This window comes from Neomonachus schauinslandi, chromosome 9 (assembly GCF_002201575.2).
Source record: "Neomonachus schauinslandi chromosome 9, ASM220157v2, whole genome shotgun sequence".
In the NCBI taxonomy this organism is placed as follows: domain Eukaryota; kingdom Metazoa; phylum Chordata; class Mammalia; order Carnivora; family Phocidae; genus Neomonachus; species Neomonachus schauinslandi.
The window spans coordinates 36,883,821-36,903,384 of record NC_058411.1 but is presented as its reverse complement, the minus strand read 5'-3'; the positions used below and the strand labels follow the sequence as shown (position 1 = coordinate 36,903,384).

Genomic DNA, 19,564 nt, shown 5'->3' with positions numbered 1-19,564 from the left:
TAAAGAAAGAAAAAAAGAGCTTTTCATATCTTGCCCTTATCTTTGAGAAAGGAAGTACAACCACATGAGTTTATATGCTCTGAAGTAACAAGTACAACAACTAAATGAAAACTCACTCTCCTTGACAACTAGCCCCAACCTTCACACTATGGTCTTTGGTCTTTGGTCTTTGCCTCTACAGTTTTGTTTCGACTGGAGTCTAGCAGAGGGAGTTCTTTACCACTTTGCTTCCCTGTAAGATGCTGACATTACACAAGTTGCCCGCAAGAGTGAAGGTCAAATCTCCAGGCTTTTAAGGCACAAAATTTATCCTGTGTGGGAAATCAAGTCAGTGGCGGGTTACTCAGGTTGTCTATGTAGACCACAAGCTCATGAGCTGGGAAGTCTCAAAATGTCATCTTTCCCCCCATCTTCAGGCCTATGTTGTCCCAGACAGGGCAGCAGCCACACTACTTCTAAAGAATAACATGCTGTCTTCACACTGCAAGAGGCTGTCATCCTAGAAAAGACAACTTTAAGCTAAGATCAGTGTGAAGTTGAGTCTGGCTTTCCAACAAAAGCAGTCATTCCTTAGGACATCTAACACTCTATGGGGTGTTCAAAAGTCCCAAGTTCATCAGCTCTGTGAACAAGTATGAATTTAATACCTATGTGATATGTGGTTTAAAACGTTCAGAGAACTAATTACATATGTTTTCTCTATTTTTACTTAAGCAATCCTTGGAAGAGGGACTTTGCTTAGAAGCAAGGGGCCAGAGAGAGCCTCGGAATAAAGGCTGAATGGGGGCTGAACGTTGGTGAGGGGCTAGGATATTCATCACGGAGGTCCATGAGAAGACAGACTGGATAATATTACTCCTGCTTCCCATATGGATCCTATGTCCCAGCACGGATGTGAGTGCCAGGAATCTCTAGGTAAAAAATGCTGCATGCTTGGAACTATTCACAGTTTCCATACAGAGCAGCCATTTGCCCGGTCACCCTTATTGTCAGCACAGCTTCATTCATAATCTAAATAATTCACCATATAGCTGAGCCATTTTCTCTCTCTCCTTTTGGGGGGGGGGAGGTGATCACAATCCCCCATACACGTTAAAGTCATGCAGTGGCTTTCCAGTCCTACCATCCAAGTGAATCACCTGTGAATCCTTGCCCCTCATAATTGCTAACTGTGGTTCAGTATCTGAAGTGGGACCCAAGAATCTGCAACTTGACAAAAGCATCCAAGTGATTCTGCTGTCCTTAGTCCACAATCCTCACTTTTTCCTGTGGTCTGATCTAAATCATCCCCCAAAAGGTTCGTGGCCACAAGGCAACTCCTCCATGTTACCTGCAATCCTTCAGGTCATAATCTCTTTGTCTGGAATTCCACTGGTAGAGATTGAATAGTCTTTTAAAGTGTAAATATACATATGTAATATGTAATACGTGCACTATATTGTGAAATATATGTTATATACATACATATGTATTTTTATATATTCATATGTATTTGTTATCCATTTTATACGTGTTATAAATGTATATAAGTGTTGTATGTGTTATAAATGTTATATATTTTATGCATATGGATGTCATGCCTGTATGTTATAAATGATTCGTAAGCACTATGATTCCACTTGTACTCATGAGGGGAGAATACAAATGAAGTGACTTCTACTAGGCTAATATTCCTAACATTTTCCTCCATCTTTCACTTCCTCTTCCCCAGAAAAGGAGCCATCTCTCTGGTTAGTGAGGTTGGAAAAAGAAACTGAGCCTATCCATTTCCTCTCCCCTTTCTGAGGAGTCCTTTCTACAGAGATGGAGCATTGGCCCATCTACTGAGGCACGGGTGTGTCAGAGCAGGTTCTGCCATATTAGGGAAGAGCTTTGGTTTCCCAGCCAGACCAGTACCTAGATGGTAAATACGCCTAACTCAGGGCTAACATGTAGAAAGTCCACTTGATAAAGCCCTAAAGCCACATCAGTTTTCTTAGGAATAAGTCGTATTTTGATCTCTCAGTTGGTTCCAAATATGAGCTGAACGTAGGAATACTCTATCTTGGATCCCTTATACCTCCACAATGCCCCAAAATATAGATGTCAGACTTGGCAGAAGAGTGGCTATTTCTAAGCTCTAAAAAGCTGTGTGGAGAATAAGGTTTATAGGGAGTGGGGATGGAGGAAAGAGTAGAAGTTCCAGGAGGTGAGAGGAAAGTATGACTCACCAGAGGGAAAATATATGTTACAATTTTCTCGTGACTGTTATCTGTTGCAGATTTTTTTTATAGCATTAACTTCTCTTCAACAAATTGAACAATTCTAGCCTTTTTAACCTTTTCCTAGAGATATTATTTATGTTAGGGGAACATAAATTCACGTAATAATAACTATATTCAGTCCTCTTGTAAATAGGAGACACTCAAATATTGATTCAATCACCTGCCAAACATTTTTTGAACATTACAGTAGAAAATACTATACTCTAGGTGCTATGATTACATTATTCATAATCTTTGGCCTCAAGTAGTTTACAATTTGGTGAGAACAATGGGCCAAAAATAAGAAGTATAATCAAAGATTCAAGCAATAAGCTCAAGGAGCTACTATTCTAAGTTAACCAAAGCTTTGATGCAAAACTTGTTGCCCAGCCAGCCAGCAATCCTGAGAGGATTTCACTGAGCTGTAGTTTTTCCTGAAACTTTCTCTTATTCATGAGTTGCTCTTTTTTTAAATGATGGATTTTTCTTCCTGCATTTCTTTTAATTAATAACCCTGTGGAATATTTTTCATTAAAAACGAATTTTACCTTTTTTATGAAATGTCAAACATGAATAAAATGAGCAACTTTTTCTTGCAGGGAATATTACAAAAAGGAAAGATATGAGCTCACCTTTTCTTTAACAGATCTGACTAGGGGTATGAGCTTGTTCAAGCAATATTTCTCTTTATCTACATACCAGTGGCCTTTCTTTATTATGTTCTTTCACAAGCAGATGAATGGATGCAAATAGTATATATATATATTTTAAATAAGTCCTTCAGAGATGTCCTAATGTTAAAGGCAGGTGAAATTAAAAATTTTATGAAAGAAAACGTAGTTGCCTTTCACTTCTAAAAGTGCAATGCAAATTTAGTTTCGGGTTCTAAATAAAAGAATGAACTTAGTTCTTGGTTTACTTGGTTAGCTACTGGGTTAATACTAGACACAGATAGAAAAGCTTTTTTCCATTTGTCCCAGTGCTTTCTCTGAGTGTCACCCTTAAGGGAAACACATTTACATAGTTCACTGTTACTATAGCCACAGGGGCTTGGTTGGGAGGAGTAGTTCAATGGTGAGCAGAATGCTCAGACAGTCAAACTCTGATAGATATAATTCAGCATAAGTTTAGAACCTATAGTTAAAGTGCAAGTTTTTAGATCAAAGTACATTGGCTAATGCTAATCTTAGCACACACAACAAAACAGAGCATGGATTCTGCTCATTAACCTAGGTTACAGAAATACAATCCATGAGCAAAAAGTGCCAAGAACTGGCCTTGACATCCCCAACTCCTGTCTGTTCCCTTCATATGTATCATCAACCAAATCATTTCATCCAATGTTAGAGACCACATTTGGGAGTTTACGCATAATAGAAGTTATGCTAAATGTGTGGAATTTAGAAAGAGGTAGAGATAGATATTGTTTTGTGTTAACAGAAGAAAGTAGGCATTTCCTCTGGGAAAACTCAACATTATTTGGGGCAAGCATAGAGATGTTTATTTCTGCAATTTTCAGCATATTTTACTGCTGTGTATGGAAGTCCTTGACATTACTGATTACATTTTGTTTACAAGAGGGGGATTCTATCTTCTACAGAGATTAGACTGAGGTGCTTTGTTAACTTTTCTCTTATCACCAGTGACTGACAGCTGATACTGAGACTACAGCCTGACCTTCTCTTCCCATTAGAATTTTGGGAGAGAATCATGGGCACCAGTCTGGCACTGCCATTTCTGAAATGCGTCCTTCTCACTATCTTCATCTCCATCATCACTGGCACCATCACTGCTAACATTCATTAAAACCTCATGTGGGATAGTCTGTATGCACTTAATACAACAAGTCTGTGAGGTAGGTACTAGATCCTAAACCCCACGAAGATAGGGAAATATCTGCTTTATTCACTCCTAGATATTCTGCATTTAGAAAAGTGCCTGGCACTTCAGAAGCACTCCATGGATATTTATGGGCTACTGTTAATTTCATTTTATAGATGTATGAACAGAGGCATCGTGATAAACTCATGTGCACGAGATCATACACTTGAACCCGAAGCTGGCTTTCTAGTCCTTACAAAGAGAGATGGTAGAACATCCCCTGGGAAAGAGTATAGATGCCCCTTGGCTATGAGTGTAAATAGGATCACTTTTATTTTTTGAATTAGGTAGAAGCTATGGCCCACTTCTGCCTACAGTTGTTTAAGAGTGATGGAGCCATGTGTTTAGGACATGCTTTCTCCCTTTTCCTTCACCAAAACAACTAAAGATTTATTCTAAATTGAATGTCTAATTCTAGTGAAGAAATAATTCAAGTGCCTCCTGGAGAATCCCAAATATTGCCATTTCCCTTTACTATTTTTGGACAAATTTTAACCAGTTAAGATGTATTTGCTCACAGTAATCCAATGGCAAGTCTAAATTTTTCATGTTTAATTTCGCAAAGAATTTTCTAATTTCTCAAAAGTGTAATCTTTGCGAATTCTTATTAAGTCTACATTCAAAACTATCCTAATAATTATCAGAATTTTTAAAAAAATAAATCAGATACCCCTTTTCCTGCTACTTTCCCCTCATTGCTTACTCTTCCATGAGTATTGGGCTCTACGACTAGAAAGGGAAGCAGCACACATTGCTTTAAATCCATAAACTCTGCAATATTATTACTCATTCAATCAAGAAATATCATTAGAGTGCTAGAGCACAAAGAACAGCTGGAGGTATGGGATAATAGACATTTCTCTATCTTTAATAGCTTAATAGCCAATGCATGAAGACAGGCCACCTACTGAATACACATAACCCTGCAAAGCAACATACAGTAAATATTGAAGAAAATGCTACAGTGGTGCGCGGTACAGGAGTACCGAGAAAGGAGAGGTCACGTGGAGCTGGAGGACAGGAGGAAAATGGAGAAAGTGGGGACAGAGCTGGTCCTTGAGGAAGGAGCCAAAATCACAGGATAAGGTGATTAGTTTCTTTTATAAAATAGCAATTCAAGTTTCATAATGTATTTTTTCCTAAGTTGTCTTCCATTTGTCTAAATTTTGATGATTTCACTGTCCCATATTTTAAAGATGTGATCTCAAATTTTTAGTTTAGAGAGCAGAGGTCTTTTTATATCTCAATATAGGAAAACCTTTGGCCTTGCTCTCCATTTAAAATAACCACTTTTGTTGCTGTATGAATGGCTATAGTTTGTCTTTATCATAGCCCTGGTCACTCACATTAGTTTGATTTTATTTTGGTGAGGTATTAAAATGCATCTCTGATCTTTAATCAAAATTAATCAGCTGCATCTTTGACAGACTGGAATACACCTGACTATTGAATTCTTCCACTCACTGAAATCTAAAATAGCAGTTTTCTAAATTGGTCATATTTTTCTGAAAGGGATTTGGACAAAATGAAAAAATACCTGGATAATTTGAACTTCTATGGCATCAATGGCAAATTTATTTCTGGGATATGAATATATGACCATGAAAAATACTGAGGTGTCTGTGCTTCCAGAAAGAGATTGATACATTTGTTTTATAAAATTTACTCAAAAACTGGAAATTCAAGTGTCTTATATGCTGTTTGGCATAGTAAAGCCAGCTTACCCTCAAGCATCAGATACATTTTCATATAATTACATCTGTTGCATATCTTTTCTGCTGACAGACTTGTCTTGGGGGTTCTTTGAATTTTTAAAGTTCTCTCTCCCTCTCTCAGCATCACTTGAGCTTCGTTTATATTGTCAACCTCCACAGAATTGCTGGTTCACAATTAAAAACACCCTTCTAAAAGGAATGTGCCAAGTAGAATGGCCCAGGAACCCCAAAACAGAGATTTTTTGAGCTTGGCAAAGCAACCAAATCCAAATCTCTCATAGTTTCCTCACCAGGGCAAACAGCCATATTGCGACCTTCTCTACAAACCCTGGGGAGAAGTCAGCTGCATCAGTATAAAGGCCCCGCCAGGCACTTTCTTTACTCCACACGACCATTGCCACTCCCAACAGCTTATGGAGAAAGTCTTCCTGGTGTATGATTACAGTAACAAGCCACTCGGTGACTGTCATGTGTGGCAATGTTGCTATTAACAAGCTGGCAGTTGGCCTCATTTTATGGAGTCATAAATCCGGAAGGTTGGATCTGATCTATTGTGCTTGCAGGCCCTTCCCCATGTAATAGTGCACTCTCCAATGGCTAAGTGGGTCATTCGACATCCCACCTTCTGAATTTCCAAACACTAGGAAACACGCTTTTCTCACTCAAGAGAGGGTTATGTATCTTCCTGTCATGGGAAACTAATTTGCAAAGGATCTGTGTTACATATTACCCATCTAACCTGCTGGGATTATGCTGCCATTCACAACCACATTTAAAGCTATTGCTAAAGCACCTGTAAAAGAGGAAAGCAAATTCCTGGACAGGGTCCAGTGCCCAGCATTACTTCTGTGTGCTGCTGTTGGGGAACCTAGCTGCTTCTGACGTGCAAAATGAGCAGTTACCGTCTTTCCTCTGCAGTTTGCCTTCCAGATTGCGAGTTTCCTAAGGGACGGCACCTCTGCTGAACTTTTACAACAGATGACATCACTCTCAAAAGGATCAAACTGTGGACACAGGGCAAACCCCAGTGAAACCAAATGCCAACTTCTGAAAGTGTTGGGTAAATCAAGTATAACCTGATTCAGAAAGAAGAGGTAGAAAATAAATGATTGTCTATGGGAGAAATTACTGTAGCCTCACTGGGTCATCTGAGTGTCTCTGATTATTTGGTAGGATGACTTGATTTGATTCCTTTGGGGAAGATCACTTGATTGGAATGTCAAAATCTATGAAATGCACCTCTCAGATGGGGAAAAAAAATGGACATTCCAGGAAGACAGATACTATTTTGGTCGTAATACTTAACTATTAAGAATTCAGTCTAACCACAGAGCAGATCTCTATTTTTTTATTTGCAAAATGTATATAATGCTCTAAAATGCTTTCTAGTCTACATATATTGATATATTTTAATGCAATATTTATTTTACTTTTTTGGCAATAGTCTGAATTCACTGAATTCACTGTAAACATCTTGAAACCCCTCCTCTGAATAACCTTTCAAAATCTGTTGTAAAGTGTTATAAAAGCTACTTCTCAGAATCAGCATGGAAACCTTTTGAATACATGTCTATTGAGCTCAATATTTTTTCAGGTTCCTCAGAGGACAGAAAAAGCTGAGTCAGTGGATTAAGCTCAAAAAGTGAAGGGAAGAAATCCCTATAAGGACAAATTATGTAATCAAATTTAGATGTTATCTTGGGGACTGGGAAGGGAGGAACCCCCCCAAAAGAGCTCTGCCTGAAAATATACTGAAATACAGATCCATGAACAGATCCAAACTTAACATTTTATATATATATACATATATATATGTAAAATATATATAGGTAATATGTATATATATGTAAAATACACACCTATTATTATATATTATATATATACTACATATACAACCACAGAGGCAATCCATCGACTTCTTTTTCCATAACAGAGAAGGGAAAAGATACATAAGAAATTAGTATAGGGAAAACTGCACGTATTCGAAATTCAAATGAATACCAAAAGGAATTAGGGAAGCAACTATTACATACATTTCAGTCGTGATATTAATAGAAATCCTTGCTTGGTTCATTCAAAAGGAGGGTTTTCCTTTAAATGACATAGCACTGTACTTCCAGAGGCCCCTCATCAAACATTAATGGTTGAGAATTAAGAAGTGGTAGACACATGGAAATGAACAGTCTGGGATCCAGCTATGATGACCCTAAAAAGGCACTATTGTCAGGCAGGATTCAGCCCTAAAACAAATGTTTCAAGTGGACGGTTGACTACTTTGAAGATTCCCAAGAAAAATGATTTATAAAATGTCTACCTTCTTATGTTAGTTAAATACTCTTCTGACTATACTAAAGGCTTATCTATTTCCCTCGTTTACTACTAGAATACATATTTTCTTGCAATAAAAATAAACTCTAGTTTTGAAAAGAGGAGCTATCAAACAGACAGTATAATCGACTGTCAAGTATGTTGGTAAATGACTGAATCCTGCCCCCACTGTGAAACTTGGGAAACTCTGTCCTTAAATAGCACTTTGGAGGCATCACTGAAGAGTGAGGGATCTGTGAACCTATGTCCTGGTAACTAAATGTGGAAAAGGTTTTATTCTGGAAGCAGATCTGGAAGCGGATCAAGAGAGCCCTAAATAGAAGCAGCTTAAGGAATCAAAAGACTGCATAATTAGGTCTCTGCTTCCTCTAAATGCACATGATAAACTTCTGGAATTGCTGAAAGTCGGCCTATTTAACCCCCATCAGTGGAATGAGAGCCAGTTTGGAGAGGAGACATGGAGGCTGGAACCTCAGAGCGGCGATCAGCCGTGTGGCCATGAGCAAGTCACCTCACCTCTCTTAGCTCCCTTCCCTGCAGTGTCGATTGGAAGCTCAAACGAGACAGAGTCTGTATTGTGTAAACTGCAAGGCAGCGAGCTCCCTTGGTTTGGAGGGGAAACTTCTACAAGCCGCCGCATGGAAGCAGAGCTAGTGGTGCCCGGGCGTTCACAGCAAATTTGCAATCCTGATGATCAGCTAAGAGAATGAAAATTGTAACTGCCCCCTGCTCACATCCAAGGGTGTATGCAGATTCTTCCAAAGAAACTGAGAAAAAAAGTTTGTTCTTCAAAGTCCTTTTGAATGAGAGGAAGGTACTGTTCTGAGGATCACAGCCCCTGGCATCAGGTGATCTTAATGCACATGATGATGTCAAGATTGCTGTACTCGGAACGTGCTGGAGAGACCGCTGCCTTGTGTAGAATCTGCCAGCATACAGGGCTCAACTCTAATTGTGATTTAACACTAATTAGTAATGGTCCTTTTCATAATCCTATTTCATAAGGCTCTTTGCCAAAATTGTCAAGGGTATCATTTGTTTTTCTGGATGACAGTGATTATTCCAGTCAGTGAGGATAAAAACTGTGCTGGCTGGTTATGTCTGCTTCCCTTTTCATTCATTCACCAAATCACTCATTCAACGACACAGCGGGCACTATTCTGCTCATTGGCAGTGAAGAGAGCACAGAAAATACCTACTTTAAGGAGCTCATTGTTGAGTTGAAAAAACAAAAATGTATATAGGAAACCAAAGTACCACAGTCCAGGCTATGAGAGAAGCATAGAGTCTACAGAATACTTCGGAGTTTTAGGGAGACCATATTAGCTTTTATTCCAAGTGTGGACAGTGTTTGAGTGATGTCTTTTTAATGGGATGACAAAAGTTGAAGGCTTGTGGAATGAATGTACTCCCATATTTTGTTTCAGCTGCTATGTCAGGGTGGGAGAAAGGGGGAAGAAAAGAAAGTAGTGAAGTTGGAACTGCCCTTATGACAATCCTAGAGTCCTTCTTCAAAGATACCAGGACTGACCCCTGAGAAACATGTAGTCTGCAGCATGTGTCCACCACGCAAGTCCTCAAAGCCTGTTCGCTAGCCGATTCCAGTCTGTTTTCCATCCATAGAAGGTAATTTGTTAGAGATGCTTCACTGCTTACAGAAAAAAAAAGACATTCTGTGCCACTGGATTCACCAGGATAAGAATGCTTTCTGGAAAGAACAACAGTTACTGAGCTCTGAGCCTGTGTGAACTGCAAGAGTTAGCCTAACCCACTGTTTCTTAGTACTGTAACATTAAAATACAGGATCGGTGCTATCCCTACCCATAACATGACCAGCTGGCTTCTGCTACTCTCTACTTAAGAGCAGGGCCATTTGTGGAAAAGGACGCTGGCTTTATGGGGTGAAGGGAATAAGTACCTCTATGTTCCGTTTTTCCAATTTACAACGTGTATTCATCATTCTTGGGGGAAATTTGTCTACGTTTAAATGGGAATCCTTTCTTAAATCATGGTAGGAGCCCAAGAATGTTTTGCTAGTATTGATAATCATGCATTGTCTCAATGTTACAAAAATCAGTCCTGAACGCTGGTGCTGCTGCGTATCCCCGGTAATGCAGACCTAGTTCAGCTGTAAGTTTTGATTTTAGAATACTTCTCAAAGTTACTCCTTCATATTTAATTTTTTAAAAAATGGGGTTATTGTGTCCTTCTCCCAAATTCATATGTTCAAGCTCTAACCCTCAGTGCAGCTCTATCTGGAGATGGGGCCTCTAATCGAACAGTTATGGTTAAATGAAGTCATAAGGTTGGGATTAATGTTCTTATAAGAAGGGACAGGAGAGAGCTCCTTCTTTCCTTCCTCACATGCATGCACAGAGGAAAGGCCATATGAGCGCACAGCGAGAATGCAGTCATCTGCAACCCAAGGACAGAACTCTCACCAGACACCAACCCTACTGGCACTGTGGTCTTGAACTTCTGGCCCCCAGACTGTCAGATAATCCCTTTCTGTTTAACCACCCAGTCTGTGTTATTTTGTTATGGCACTCTGAGCAGATTAATACAAGGGATACATTAATACCGTTAGCAGGTCCTGGATTGGCTTGTGTCTGAACTACAGAGATGTTCAGTAAAAAGGAGTATAAACTAGGAGCAGGATGGGTCTCCAAGGCAACGTCTCTTTGAGACCACGACTAAGAGCAAGTGTCAGCTTGGCATCACTTTTGATCAATGTCCAAGGGGATCCACTCCATCACAATAGTAGATGTACAAGGAACATTTTCTCTGCAGCCATTTGGCTTAGAAATTTTCACAACACCAGCAACAAATTCAGCAGAGCCACGGAATGAAAAGACACATAGTTCTCTGGCCTCAACCTGGAACTACAGAGGGGTTCACACTCATTAATATAATAGATATGGCCTTTAAGAGGGAAGCCCAGTTTATTACCCAGTTTTCGGCCCGTATTGACATTGTTCAATCGTAACTATTTTTTTTTCTTTCCAAATTTCAGTTAGCAATCTCTTCATTTGAGTTTTTGGAATTGACCACATGGCATTCTTCATTCTCATTCCTAACAGAGTCATTCTCGGTACCAGCTCATTCCCTCCCTGCTTCCTGCTGTCGGGTCTCAAATTTTCCCAATTCTATATGGCAATACTTGTTTTTCTTTTATTTCTTCCTTCCAATCATTCTTCCTCCCTCTCCCTCTTTCCCTTTTTTTTAATCAACTAACAGATTTAGCACTAATGTCACTCTGGGCAGTAAACTCATCAATATTTTTTTATCATAACTTCTAATGTGAAAATACTAGACTCTTAAGAAAATAACTCAAAATGCAAAGATGGAAAAAATAGGAGTTTTGTTTAATGTGGGAAGTTTTCTTTTTATACATGTTTATACTAACTGCTGCAGCAGCCCGTATATTTCTTAAAAGTACTGGCCCGATAGCAGAGAGTACATCAGAACCACAGGATTATCAGCAAGGCAGTATTTCACCATATTCAGTAACACCTCTCGAACAATACTGACATGTAAGTTACAAGTTATACTAAAAATGAGATCCTTCACAATGCAAACGACGTACCTGCTGTGCCCACACCATACACATTGGCTCATACAGATATTGGGAGTCCTGTTCACAGCTCTGAACACTGCCTATAGGTTGGTTTGGGGGCTCCACTGTTGGTTTTATCCCGAAACATGGTGTGAAAAACACTAAAATCAATCTATGAATCACATGCAAGCTCAGGCCATCCACCTTCCTTTTTCCCTGTTAAAAATGAACACAATCAAGTGCTGCATTTTACTCACAATCTTCTACACAGGGCTTGTAAACGAGGTTAACCTGTAAAAATACCAGCAGCACGGAATTCAAAGCATTTCGATTGCCATCCCAGCTCTGATGCTAATTTGCTAAGCAAACTTGAGCAAGTCATTTAATTCTCTGAGTCTCGGTTTTCTCATCTGCAAAGAGAATAAGTTGGACCACGTGATCTACAAGATCCTTCCTTCCTCTAGAACATTAGTCTGTTTAAAATGAAATCCTGGGGTGCCTGGGTGGCTCAGTAGGTTAAGCGTGTGCCTTCGGCTCAGGTCATGATCCCAGGGTCCTGGCATCAAGCCCGGCATCGGCATCGGGCTGCCTGCTCAGCGGGAAGCCTGCTTCTCCCTCTCCCACTCCGCCTGCTTGTGTTCCCTCTCTCGCTGTCTCTCTCTGTCAAATAAATAAATAAAATCTTTAAAAAAAAAAAATGAAATCCTAATGCCAATGTCATCATCACCTCCTAAAATTTCTCCTTGTGTCCTCCTTGGGATGAGTTGGATTCATCTCATCTCCCCACCCCGCACTGTGTACCCTAAATGAAACCCTCACATAGCACTTATCGGACTCTGTTAGGATTTATCTGACTCTTTGCTAGACTGCAGGCCCCTAGAGAGCAGGCACTGGGTCTTTTATCTCCGTGACCCCCTAGGTATGTAGTAGGGTCGTGATGGATATATATTGACATACACTGAGCCCGTCAATACTTTCTGGGCCACACTTTGTCAAAGGGTCTTGTCAGAAGAAGTACCAAAAATAGAAATAAAACTCCTTATTCCTCTTATCTAAATAGTCCATCTGGAGGAAAACATGTTCATGCTAGCTTGAAAGTGGAGGAAATATTTAGAAATAACTCAAAACCCCAACCACACTTAATGCAGCTATAAGTAAATGTTTAGCACAGACCACACTGTTTGAATAAACAGTGTGGGCACCATGAGCCACTCTCACCCGTTAGCCTGGAGGGAACCCTCCTGAAACCCAAGTTCCCAGAAGCCAGCCAGCCAAGGGCTCGCTTCATACGCAGCTCTTTCAAAGCACAGCAGTCAGACCTGCTCTGTTAACTCTTTTTACACAGAAGGTAAACTTCATTGCATCACAACCCAGCAGAATGAGTAGAAGTGCACTAATTACTTTAAAAGTCTGATTAAAATCCTTTAAAATTTAGGTATCACCTGTGCTGGGTGTGCTGCTTGCCTTTGCAGACCTGCACCTGAGGCTTGGTTCTCAGCTTGAGAAACATCATTTTGTCATTCCAGCAAATTGTATTTTCCATTAACTAAGTAAATAAATACATACAGTCAGCAAGTGAGTCAACCTTCCTCTGTTGCTCTCCTGCACCTTTTCTGAATATGTTTAAACTTCGTGAAAACTATGGAATTGTGTTCTTATTGGAAAAAATACACCAACCAGTCCTTTTGTTCAACTGAGTCCAGTTTCTGACTGTAGTACAGGGAGTATTAATCTCTAGCAGTCCAGTAAAGCCTGTAGAACAGGCCTCAATTCAGAAAAGTTGTTTTAAGTGCACAAAATAAAATACATAGTATTGCAAATGAAAAACATTATATTGAAATTCAGTTACCAAAATATTAAAAAATGATTCACAAAATAGTGGGGTGCCTGGTTAAGTCGGTTAAGGGTCTGCATTCGGCTCAGGTCATGATCCCAAGGTCCTGGGATGGAGTCCCGCATCAGGCTCCCTGCTCAGCAGGGAGTCTCCTTCTCCCTGCTCTCATACTCTCATGTGCTCTCTTTCTCAAATTTTAAAAAAAATCTTAAAAAAAAAATTCACAAAATAGTAATCTATGTACTTTTTTTTTAAAACAATAACCTTATCTTAGGAGCATGTCTATAATAACTATGATAATTATTAAGTAGTGATGAGCCTAAACACTTCAACAAATACAATATAATATGAAAATTTCTATGATTTCTTTTGGTACTTCTACTAATACTGTAGTTTGTTACCAACCTTCATAATTGAAGGAAAAGCTACATTTCACTTAGAAATTAAAGAAAATAAAGATGTAGTAATTTTTCTTAACCAAATTCACGGGCTTCAGGTAAAAATTTCAGGCTTCTACTATCATGAGATCAAGAGTTCATGAACTCATTCCATTTAGTTCACAAACATTTGGACCAAGAGCAAGCTGACTTGTTCTGTTTGACCATATTCTTAAAAAAAAAAAAAAGGAAAAACAAACAAACAAACAAAAAAAAACCACAAAGCAAATTAGTTACCAAACTAACGTGATTTTGCATAAAAATTCATACTTCTGTCTTCTCTGGGGGAAAAAAATAAGCAGACCAAGCAACACTGGGCTGGCATTCCACCAAGGCAGGGTGCAACCAGACCGAGTAGCAGCCACCCCTTCTACAGATGGTGTGAACTCTAGTTTTCAATGGCCATGTGAACCTGGCCTCCCTCGTGGGTGTTACTGACCTGGCTTCTGCAGCCACCTCTGCTGTATGGCATTTTTCCATTTCATGATAACCTCTGAGTGGCAAGTGGTAGATTCGCTTTCTAATACAAAGCGAGAGGATTCTGTGTGCATACTCATTGTCCTCCCTAGCTAACTTCCAGTCTTCTCCTTTCAGCAATGGACACCAAGGCCCGTGAGAGCCACCAGTTTATGTAAAGTTTTAGTAAAGCACAACTATGCTCAATTATTTACATACTATCTTTGGCTGCTGTGATGAACTGAATTTTATTCCCCCCAAATTTATATCTTGAAGCCCTAATCTCCCAATGTGATGATATTTGAAGAAAAGGTTTTGGGGAGCCAATTAGGTTTAGATGAGGCCGTGAGGGTGAGGTCCTCATGATGAGATTACTGCCCTAATAAGAAGAGGTACTTGAGAGATCTCCTTCTCCCTCTCTCCCTCTTTCCCCTTCTTCTCTCTGTCCCTTTCTGTCTCCTAACCCTAACCCCAACCCTAACTCTCCGTCCCTTCCCTTTCTCTCTCCCTCACTCACAGCCATGTGAGGACACAGTGAGAAGGCAGAGGTCTGCAAGCCAGAATGAAAAGAGCTCTTGCTGGTACCCAATTGGGCCCAGCACCTTGATCTTGAACTTCTCAGCCTCCAGAACTGTGGGGAATAAATTCCTGTTGTTTAAGTCTAGTATTTTGTGAGGGCACCCTGGGCTAAGACAGCAGCTTTCACACAATGGCAAGCTTGAGTAGTTGAGACAGAGGCTCTGTGGCCCTCAAATCCTAAAATATCTACTGAATGGTCCTTGACAGAGAAAGTTTGCCAACTCCTGCTCTAGTTATTGGATGAAATTATGGTTCTAGTTCTAGAATTTTTATAGAGAGGAACTTAAGGATGGTTAGTGGGAACTATGTTGGCATAACAAATCTCTTACTCTTCTGTAATGGAGACGGGGGGCAGGGGAGACAGGCAGCTAAAGTGCTGCCACATCCCCCACTACTGTGACCACCAAGAGTCCCACACCATACAAAGCTCTCCACCCAGCCACCACACCTGCTCATGTGGCCAGAGCTGTAATCTGTGACAGCTGAAAATCCAGGTTCCAAATCTACTCCCCCAGCTTACTAGAAACACGCCCTTAATTAGTGGTTCTGATAGCTATGAGATATCAAGAGCATACTAAGGACATGGTTTTGATTATACAACTCACAACAAATATCCAATTCACAAAAAATACTCAATGCAAGAATGCTTGCAGTAATAGCCATAAGAACAAAATACCCTTTTATTAATAGCTCCATGGGGAACGAAGTGAAAGTGACTGAGCACATGAGAAACTATAAATGGCTGACAGTGTGTCTGTGGAATACTGTTGCGGAAAAAAAAATACCGAGTATTTTGGCAAGCCAAAGCAACATGGTAGCATCAAAGATCTGTGTTTTCGAATCAGACAGAGAAGGATTCAAATCCACACCCCGAGCCATAATTTCTTTGGCAGCTAGCTGTCCCATTCTCAGAACCTCAGCCTCCTCATTGACGAAATGGAAGTGAGGTGCCTCATGTGTGGGTTACTGAAATTTCATAAGGTCAATTATTATATATAAAATATGTTGAAGTGCATGGCTATGAAACAGGCCCTCAAAATGGTAGTTATTCTCACGAGTCATTGGAGGATATTTTCTCAGTGTTGTTTTTTTTTATGAGAATACTTTTTTTCCTCCTGAGAATGAAGTGACACTGACTGACACTACACCTCTCCCCACATTTCACCAAGTTATTGAGACCACCCATCAATTGAAGAAGGGCTGGAATTATTAAAAAATAAAAACGTGACACAGGTTGTGACAGGGAGCACGTCATAAAGGGAAGAAGCCATTCGATGTAACCTGTGCACCAGCATCCCCAAGTCCTATTAAAAAAAAATGCACAGGGGCACCGGGCTGGTGCAATCGGTTGAACATCCGACTCTTGGTTTCGGCTGAGGTCATGGTCTCAGGGTTGTGGGATCGAGCCCTGCGTCAGCCTCCACGCTCAGCAGAGAGTCTGCTGGAGATGGTCTCTCACTTTCCCTCTGCCCCCTGCCCACTCTCTTTCTCTCTCTAAACAAATAAATAAAATCTTTAAAACACACACACAGAGTTTTCTGTCTCTAGCTTCTCTTCCTATCAGAGGTATGTGCACTCCGCATTCATTACAATGTGTGTGTGTGGTGTGCATGTGCTCAGATGTGCAAAAGAGAGAATAAAGAGGCGAGAGAGCTTTGTGATGAACTCATTCTGAAGAACCAATATTTATTTTCTACTGGTGAATTGTCTTAATTATCCCTCTTTGAGACCTTGCACTGCAAATATATCAGTTGGTTATTTGATATTAATCCCCTGGGCCTGAGTTTCCTCATGTGTTTTGAAGGGAAAATAACTGTCCTTTTTTTCCACAGGAATATTATAAACATCAGATGAGATACTGTGTAAACAACATGCTTCGAGGAGGACAGTGACAAATAAGATCTGTCCTGAGGACCATAACGATGATGGATAGGGGTTTCGGTAATCTTGTGGTATGTGGGAAGACTCCAAAGCTGGCAAAATTTATATTGGAGAAGACTTAATAAGATATAAGAGTTTCAAATATCTAACGGGCTGCCTTGTAGAAGAGGATGTCATTGGGGAAGGTAGAGTACAGACCAAAGGAGACATATTTCTACTTAAACGAGACTCCACACTCCCTAACGAATAAGCAAGAAAGTTCCACAGTTAGTTCCTATAGGCAGCCCTCTTCCACGTCCACCACTACCTTAACTTTCAATTACTAGTACAAATATGTGTTTCACTTATTTGTGTTTCATAGAATATTCACACTTGGCTTAAGCATAGGGACTCACACCTTAAGCACAGGGACTCTATTTCGTCTCTGTGCTTGCAACAACTCTTTACATATTGTCTAGCAGGTTGTGGATGCTCAATACCCAATTATAACAAAAATAGAAACTGAAAATGCTATTCAAATATAGATCCAACATCGTGACACAGCTAGTACGAATATGACTCCAGCAGTCCTATCCTCTCCTAGAACCGCCCCCCGTAGAGAATTATAATGATTTGCTTATGTTCATTTCTATGTTGCTACAGTAGAGATGCTGATTTGTCTCTTGGCTTGATTTTTCTCCTCCACGTTAACTAAAGGGAAGGTCCTATTTAAGGGGGCAGTGGGAGGGAAGGCTTGTTATTTCAAAATACTTCACTATAGACGGGCAATCATTCTAGATGAAATTCCTTAAGTGCAGTTGTCCAAGTGTGTATTTCATTCTTGGCAATAAAAGAGCCCTAGCCTATGTGCAATGACCTATAAATCATAGCTAGGAGATTTCTTTATGCAAATTATATTTGTGTCACACTCATCAATAAAAAAGAAAATGGCCATGAATATTATATTTGCAGCAGCAGTGCAAAGTTAAGAGCTGCTATACCTATTTGTAGGATATGTCAGTGTGGCTAATTATTTTTTTAAGATAGTGTGCTTTGAAAGAATTCACAGGGAATAAGCTTTATGAACTGATCATTAAATGAGAAAGGGTGTTTATAATAGAGTCAGGAATATAAAATAAGCAACCAGCTTGATTAACCTTACCAACCTAAAAAAAAAAAAACCCATATAATAAACTAAGAGACACTCATGTTATTTTTATGGCAGTTATTATAAACCTTAAGAACTAATTAGGTTATAGTACAGTTTGTTTGTTTCTCTTCAACTCTGGTTTTCATTTTACACTTAAATTATAAAGATTCAAGTCTTTAACCATGTACTCAGGAATCCCCTCCCCCTTAAAAAGTAAACAAAATATAAAGAAAGGGAAAGAAAATTATGTCACTTTACATCGATGAGAATGTATGAGTGCAACATGAAATACCTCTTGCACTTCTCAGCTAATAGAGCATGACATATTAACCCTATCGATTCTAATAAGGGCAAGTGGATCCACACGACATACCCGTTTCCTCAGATTGCAAGTAAGAGTGAGATTCCTTGAGAATGAGTTTGCAAAAGCTGTATAAAAGTCCAGAACTTTGAGCAAGGCTTCTCGCTTGATGATGTGGAGGTCACAGTATGTCAGTGCTCGGACATTGGCACACGCGTGAGCAAGGGTGGTTTCCTTCCAGAAGATGTCTCCAAATACATCACCTTTCCCTGGAAAATAGTATAAGATATGCATTCAACTATCTACACTAGTTCTTATCCTAATCACTATTTTTATTCAGTTTCATGTATGGTATTGATCTACTAGCATAATTTAGAGCCTGAGTGGATAACCCCATCCAAATACGTATAACAATGCATAACACTTTCATATAATATGTAAAGTAACATCACCCTGAATTCAGTTCTCGGTGGAAATCCAGAGTAGTATGAATAAATGAAATCCAACAGAGAAGCCAAAAATCTCATTTTAACAAATAGTTTCATTATCTCCTGCCATCATAACTTTTCCCATTCTGACTAGAAGGAGCAAAGGTGACTTTTTAGTTTCATTCTTTCTTCTCCTCCTTCTGTAGAGATGACAGTAGACTGCAATAGATAAGGATCTACTGTTACACCTTTATAAATCTGGAACTGATTTGACATATATTAAATATGCATTACTCAGCAACTAAGTCTTGTGCTCCAGGCAGACAAATACTGGCCATGACTTATTCCCCAAGGATGCCTTTCCCTCTCCCCTGAGCCAAACTCTATGCAGGGCCTCAGGGCCCAGCCCAGGGAGGCGGGGGGGGGGGGGTGCTCCCCATCACAACTACAAAGCTTCAGTTGCTGAGTACGGGAACACATGGAGACTCAGGTTTGTTATGCTGTCAACAGTTCCATAAAGAGTGCTATACTTTAGTAAAATGTGGATATCTTTTTAAAATTCTGCAAATCACCCAGAAATCAACTCTTCACTTTGGAGCACCATCCACTGGTGACCTGAACTCCGCAGTTCACCACCCCAAATCAAGAGTACTTAGCTGCCCAAACAAGGTGGGGAATAAGGAACACCCAGGGGTAAAGTGCCAAAAGGACTTCCTGCAGAGGCAGTTCCATGAGAGCCCCTGGCTTCTGAAGTCTCCTCAACTGCATTCTCTGTTCCTCTGCAGGAAAGGGAAAG

The 19,564-nt window shown here is 39.9% G+C and overlaps 1 protein-coding gene across 1 annotated transcript in view; it reads right to left on the bottom strand.

Annotated features, from left to right (window-relative positions):
• KCNH5 (potassium voltage-gated channel subfamily H member 5) overlaps window positions 1–19,564 on the bottom strand; it is a 292,174-nt gene that overhangs the window by 34,672 nt on the left and 237,938 nt on the right. The window contains exon 10 of the mRNA XM_021701465.1: window positions 18,413–18,609. Within this exon, the coding sequence (XP_021557140.1) occupies window positions 18,413–18,609 (197 nt within the window). The remainder of the gene's footprint in view (window positions 1–18,412; window positions 18,610–19,564) is intronic.